General features: G+C 38.4%; 1 protein-coding gene across 2 annotated transcripts; it reads right to left on the bottom strand.

Annotated features, from left to right (window-relative positions):
* Positions 1-3,131: 3,131 nt before the first annotated feature.
* LOC114363234 (acyl-CoA Delta(11) desaturase) lies at positions 3,132-5,683 on the bottom strand. Of its 2 annotated transcripts, none has more exons than XM_028318908.1 (7): positions 5,599-5,683; positions 5,119-5,347; positions 4,838-4,968; positions 4,397-4,602; positions 3,938-4,123; positions 3,606-3,762; positions 3,132-3,440 (listed from the first exon to the last, which is right to left on the bottom strand). In XM_028318908.1, the coding sequence occupies exons 2-7, from the start codon at positions 5,342-5,344 to the stop codon at positions 3,267-3,269; spliced, it is 1,080 nt and encodes a 359-aa protein (XP_028174709.1). In that variant the 5' UTR covers positions 5,345-5,347; positions 5,599-5,683; the 3' UTR covers positions 3,132-3,266. The 2 variants fall into 2 exon arrangements, with proteins under 2 accessions (XP_028174709.1, XP_028174717.1); XM_028318916.1 differs by lacking the exon at positions 5,599-5,683 and adding an exon at positions 5,516-5,534.
* Positions 5,684-6,220: the final 537 nt, after the last annotated feature.

Below are 6,220 nucleotides of genomic sequence, written 5' to 3'. Positions count from 1 at the left end.
CTACTACTCTATTATGTAAATTATAACAAAAATGTCAATGTTCAGTTTTAAACTAAAACAAATTAATTTCATTTAAAAAAAGTTTTCACATTGTAATTAACAATATTCTCAAATATATTTTAATTAAGAAAAAAATGAAAATATGAAGGAAACAGGAGCAGCGACATCTAGAGCGTTTTAGGGTAGTTAAAAAGTATTTGAATTTATTCATCGATGTCGCTGTTTGGAAGCAAGTTTCACTTCGATGACCGTTGTATGGAAGTTTCTTCACCCTGCTTTCATTCATTTGACCCACAGAACCACAGATTTGACCACACATTTGGCAACATCACAGATATGGATTAGAGTACATAGATACAGCAAGTTGATCGTCAAAGCGTGCCATTCCGATATGTCCAAATGGACATACATGGTCGAGTGATGTTCATGTAATCCGATTACAACAATCGGTTACGATGATCTTACGAGGACAGTAGTACGAACACGGTAGAAAGAAGAAATTATTTACGGATTGAGAATTGTAATTAACAGCACAAGTAACAAATAATTAATTAGAATAAAGTAGCAGTAGAAGAAGTATAAAAAAGCATTGTTTTTAATACTTATCCTGCGATGTACTCTTAAGAGTTAAAACCATGGTCCCTGTATGTGGTGCACTCATACCGATCCCAAGGAACCGTACTTACTCATAACAATAAGACACACACTGATTTGTAATCGGATTACATGAACATCACTCGACCATGTATGTCCATTTGGACATATCGGAATGGCACGCTTTGACGATCAACTTGCTGTATCTACTCTAATCCATATCTGTGCTTGAAACGCTGGTAGGGTAAAAAAAATAACGAGATTTGACGATTTGTAAGAATTAATTTATTTTAAAAAGGTAAATAAAGATGTTTTTGGTTTTGTATTTAACAAATTATCAGTTTTATCGGAATTAATTAATTTTCGAATCGAGTCGCACGATATCATTCGATGACTTTGCAAATGCAGTACGATGATACGATTACTTTTACGTTGCGGCAATCACTAAAATTCGCTAAAATGACACTAATGACGTTTAAAAAGTGGCACGCTCGGCTTCATACAATTTTTGACACATGCTGCATCTATCCATATCTGTGGGTCTAGACAAAGTGCCATTATAATCGCAAACCAGTCGAAAAGTGGTCGAAAAGCCCCTTTTTTGTATGGAATTTGACGGATTCGATTTTCGATTCGATCAAAAAGTGCGTTTTGTCTAGGGGGGCTGTGGGCAACATCAATCTCTGACAGACCAACACACTGACATTGACGTATAAACATTCGTTTAGAAACTCACCAAACCGATGAATTTCCGTGGAGGGTAGTTAAACGAAAAGTTCCGATTTTTTTATACAAATAATGTGTTTTAGAGTGTAGTGAAGTGAAACAGTAGCGGCGTAAGGGGGGGGCGGTGGGGGCGATCCGCCCCGGGTGCCAAGCATCAGGGGGTGACACAAGTCGCGCAGATTAGTACTCACTGGCACATCTGCATGGCAAATNGTCGCGCAGATTAGTACTCACTGGCACATCTGCATGGCAAATCTGCGGTCTATGTCATGATACGGGGGGTGGGGGGTGTGATTGTCTTTCAATCTTCGAATCGGTAGGTAACCCCAAAATCCTGGGAAGGTAGGTACCAGGGGGTGCCATAGGACTTGTGACGGGGCGGGGGGGGTGTTATCGCCCCGGGTACCAACCCATGCTACGCCGCCACTGAAGTGAAATAGAAGTATTGAAACACTTTGAATTTGAGCGGGTATCGTGTCAACGGTAAATTAATTGACACAAAATAAATCTCAAGAGGTTTGTTGATTGATTGCCACAAAACCAAAGAAGAAGAACTCACCACCATTGTTCTAAATTAACGCTGATTAGGTACCTAAGTAAGGCTTGAAACTACGCTAAGCCGACAAGAAGCCTAAGCCTTATAGTAAGTTTGGTCCAACATGAATTTTATCCAATATCTATTAGCTACTTTAATCAGGTACGTTACTTACGTTATTTTATACGTGTCGCTTAACTTCAAACGGAGGTAACTCCATCTTAATACAAGCTCTTAAATGCTCTATCAGCTCGTGATTGCTCAAATGGACCCACTCACCTTAACAGCCACTTCGGATGCCTCTTCACAGGTAATAGCTGTTGAGTTATGTTTCAACGAGAGTGTAACAGCCTATTTGATACATAAGTAATGCATGGTGCTTACCAAACGCTATAGCACTGAGCGTATGATTGCACTGCATTAATTATACTGGGCTAATGGAGGAGCCATCGATTTTCGCTTATCGTTTACGACGCCGCCAGCTGTGTTCGGCATTGGAAAAAGATTTCCGGGCTTGTTTCAATTTGCTCATTTATTTTTTAAAAGTGGAGTGGACAGACTTGCATTTGGAATAAGTTCTATAAATTCCGATGAGAATAAGTTATAAGTAGTAACCTACTACACATTTATAAACGTTTTTTTTACTACCTGTTTATATGCTTTTCAGGTAATTCAGAGTTAAATTCATCCCATTTTTATACTTCAGTCACTAAGTAATTCGCGAGTTTTTAGCTCTCTATATTCTTTCACAATAATTACCACAAGCAAAATAATAAATAAAAATATCTTCAGCTTGTATTCAGCTGTCCAATTGGAAATTTTGTAATACCTACCTACACTGTTGTCTACATCCAGGCAAACCTCAGGCACAATAATCATATTAAGGGATTTAATTCCCCCGTTTACCGAAGCGACGTATGTTAATTTGGATTTACCCTCTTTACATGCGTGGGTTTAAAGAATACATTTTGTGATGGAGGAAAATCTTATGCCGTGAATCTGAAACCTGTGTGCTTAATATATTTTGTCATTATTATGACTAGGTACCAGTTTTCAGTACCTACCTATCTGGACATTATAATTTTTCCATCACGCTGTATTCTTCTGGAAATTGATATTGTTCTTAGTGCAGGCAAATTGTAATAGTTCAGCTGTTAAATTTTTTCAGTAGAATTATTGAGAATTTTCTCGATAATTTCATGACTGAAAAGTTTTTAATAGGTAGGTAAGCTGTATTTGATGGAGTGGTCGTGTTCATCATTAAAAAAAAAAGAAATAAACATAAAATGAAACCTTTATTTCGAAATAACGATTGCATGAATTCCCTCTAAATCGAATTAATATTTACAAATCTAAAAGTAAGTTAGTAGGTGTACATTTTAGGAGTTATTTCAGACTCTTGTTATAATTCTCATTCTATTTTCTTATCTTCTGGGTTAGTGACCTGCCCGTACTGGGATTTTAGCTTTTCAGTAAACTCTGGGTCGTCCCAGCCCCATAGATAGTGGGTTCCGTCCCCTGTGCGATGCGCGCGTTGCTTGATGATGTCAGGAGATACGCTCTTCAGGTCATAAGCTTGGCCAATCTATAGAAATATGAGAAAGTTTTATGTTTTTATTATGCAATAAAAATATTGAGCAGTGTGATTGTTCATAGGATACAAATGTCTGAAAAACCTTTTTGGTGAAACGCTAATTAGAAAAGCTATTCATGAACTGGGCTACAGGAAAAAGAAGAACGAAGTGCTTACTTTAGCCATAAGGTCAATGAACACGATGGTAGGCGTCAGCATGTTGTACAGAGGGTATTCAGTCGCCCTGTAGTCCCATGGGAACGTGTGGTGGTAGTTGTGGAAACCTTCCACGCAGATCATCCAGGTGCCGATGTTGTCGCGTGGATTCAAAGACCTGACAATACGAAAAAACAATTTGTAGATGTTTTGTAAAACAAATATCTGCAAAGCAAGAAAAAACAAAAGGTGACACATAGTTTGTTACTAGGATATCAGAGTTACCAAAGATAGTTTATAATCTGGCCAACAAAATACTATGAATGTTTTCTCTTTTTCAATGGGAAACGTACTTATCATAAGGCCGGTATCCGAAGGTATGCGCGAAGCTGTTGATGGACCAGACTACGTTGATGCCGCAGGTGTATCGCAGGATGGTGGGCACACAGAAGGAGTTCAGCCAGGTCTCGCCCCAGAAGTACACGGGGATGATCGTCGGCAAAACGAAGCAGAGGATTGGCATCATCTTCATGTAGTGTCTAGGAAAGATATTACAGTAAATTAATTAAGTTGTAGCCTGTGAATTCCTGTTTTAAGCAGCAGTAAAAATGTTTAAAGCATTAGAGTGTCGGGTCACCGGTTGATCGTATTACTGCGCCTTAACTTAACGGGTCGGACACCGGTGACCAGGCACACTATAGGACAATAGAAGATACAACATGCAAGAACACGAGAAGCATCGTTTGCAATAGAATAAGAACAAAAATTTGAAGAAAAAGATACTTGGAATAAAAATAAAGATGTATTATTACTTTTTCTGGAACATCACCACAGGATCGGCATAGAGGTCGGACACATCGATCCTCTTTCCACCCTCAATGACTTCGGGACTCTTCTTGCAGCACAGCCAGCCCATGTGCGAGAAGAACAAGCCTCTCTCTGCATTGTGAGGATCAGCGTCGGTGTCGGCGTACTTGTGGTGAGTGCGGTGGTCTCGTGCCCACTCGAAGATGCAGTCCTGTAATATAACTGATCTTAAAATGATGATCAACTAAGTACTATAGCTTTTTGTTCTGAACTATTCTGACATGGACATCGTTTGTAGATTAGTGACGTAAACTTGCAAAAATAAGAGTGCAGAAAACTTGATGCAATCCTTTCAGAGCCACAACAACTCAGCTATCTATGGAGGGGATCAGCACAACAGTATGAAATTCTAGTGGTGATGATGAAAAGAAGGGTTAGATACTAGCCTGGAATCCCATAGTCTGCCAGATCATAAGAAGGATGCGCAATGGAGTGCGAGCTTTGAAACATCTGTGGGTCCATAGTCGGTGAGATCCAGCGCCAATACCGATTGCACACATGAGATGAACGGCAAATGCTAAAAGAAAGAAAAGGTGTTAAAAATGCTAAGAAGAAAATTAACTTCTTTCATCATTGAATCAAATCTGATAAGAAAGGAAATGGATTTCTTTTTGATTGAGAGGGTAATATGAAGGATTCTCGTGAGAGAAAAGTAACCAAAACTAACCGAAAACATTCGTCTGCCATTTCGCCGACGTGAAGACTAAGTAGAGGCCATACAGTGAGGTGATGTGCAGAAAAAGGAACCATGCAATGTTGCCCCAGACATATTCATACTTCTTCGGAGCCGCCTTCTTTAGAACTGAGACATCTTTGTCGAGCCCCAAGTCAGGTGTCTGCGTGTCGGTTTCGAATAGCACCCCGCTAACGACCGGGTCGACTTGAGGCGGCATAATCTGTAATTCAGGACTATGTTAAGGTTCATCTAAGTAAAGGTTCTATTATTCGTTCTCGTCACGTCACATATTCGTTAATGTCAGAATGTAAGTAGGTAGGTATTTTACATTGTGGATTGTCTGAAAAGTGACTGAAAAATACAATAAAATAAAATCACTTAAAATTACATTTTCGGCTTTTTCAGTTGCGATGTAAGATTACGTCTATTTATAAAAAATAACCCATTTTTCGCTTAAATATTTCTACTTACTTTGCCGGTTGTGCTGTGAACGGACTCCTAACACAGACTAATTTATAATTAAACAATTAAATTTTATTTATACGGTCTCATTACGCGGGTCACGTCACGGGTTAAACAAAATCGGCCATCAATTCCCTATTTCCAAATCATGTTATTGTTTAAATGTTTATTACTTGAAATGCTAATAAGGCTGACTTTGGATTATGTCACAATAAGATCATTTAATTAAAATTATTCGTTTATAAATTACTAGCTTTCTGCCCGCGGCTTCGCCCGCGTGGAATTTTGTCTGTCACAAAAAAACCTTATCGCGCGCGTCCCTGTTTCAAAAACCGGGATAAAAACTATTCTATGTCCTTTCCCGGGACTCCAACTATCTCTATGCCAAATTTCATCAAAATCGCTTCAGTGGTTTAGGCGTGAAAGCGTGACAGACAGAGTTACTTTCGCATATATAATGTTAGTATACTTTATATTAGTATCTTGTTACCACTTTCTAAGAAATAAATGTTTTTGATTTGATTTAGATTTAGATTTGGAAATACTTACCTACCTACAAATGTATCAGTCATTGATTAATACTACCTACATAGTACTAAATTCAAAATCAAAAAATCAAAATCAAAATCCA

Source organism: Ostrinia furnacalis, unplaced genomic scaffold (genome assembly GCF_004193835.3).
Source record: "Ostrinia furnacalis isolate ACB-3 unplaced genomic scaffold, ASM419383v2 OfSCF0397, whole genome shotgun sequence".
Classification (NCBI taxonomy): domain Eukaryota; kingdom Metazoa; phylum Arthropoda; class Insecta; order Lepidoptera; family Crambidae; genus Ostrinia; species Ostrinia furnacalis.
The sequence above is the reverse complement of the archived record's forward strand: the minus strand, read 5'-3'. Positions and strand labels throughout refer to the sequence as shown.

Bases quoted from the DNA above. Each gene is read 5' to 3' on its own strand.
- LOC114363234 (XM_028318908.1), bottom strand. From the start codon at position 5,344: ATGCCGCCTCAAGTCGACCCGGTCGTTAGCGGGGTGCTATTCGAAACC. The intron at 4,603-4,837 runs GCTAGTATCTAA...GTTATATTACAG, and splicing joins GGCAGACTATGGGATTCCAG to GACTGCATCTTCGAGTGGGC. The intron at 3,441-3,605 runs GTAAGCACTTCG...ATATTTCTATAG, and splicing joins TCATTGACCTTATGGCTAAA to ATTGGCCAAGCTTATGACCT.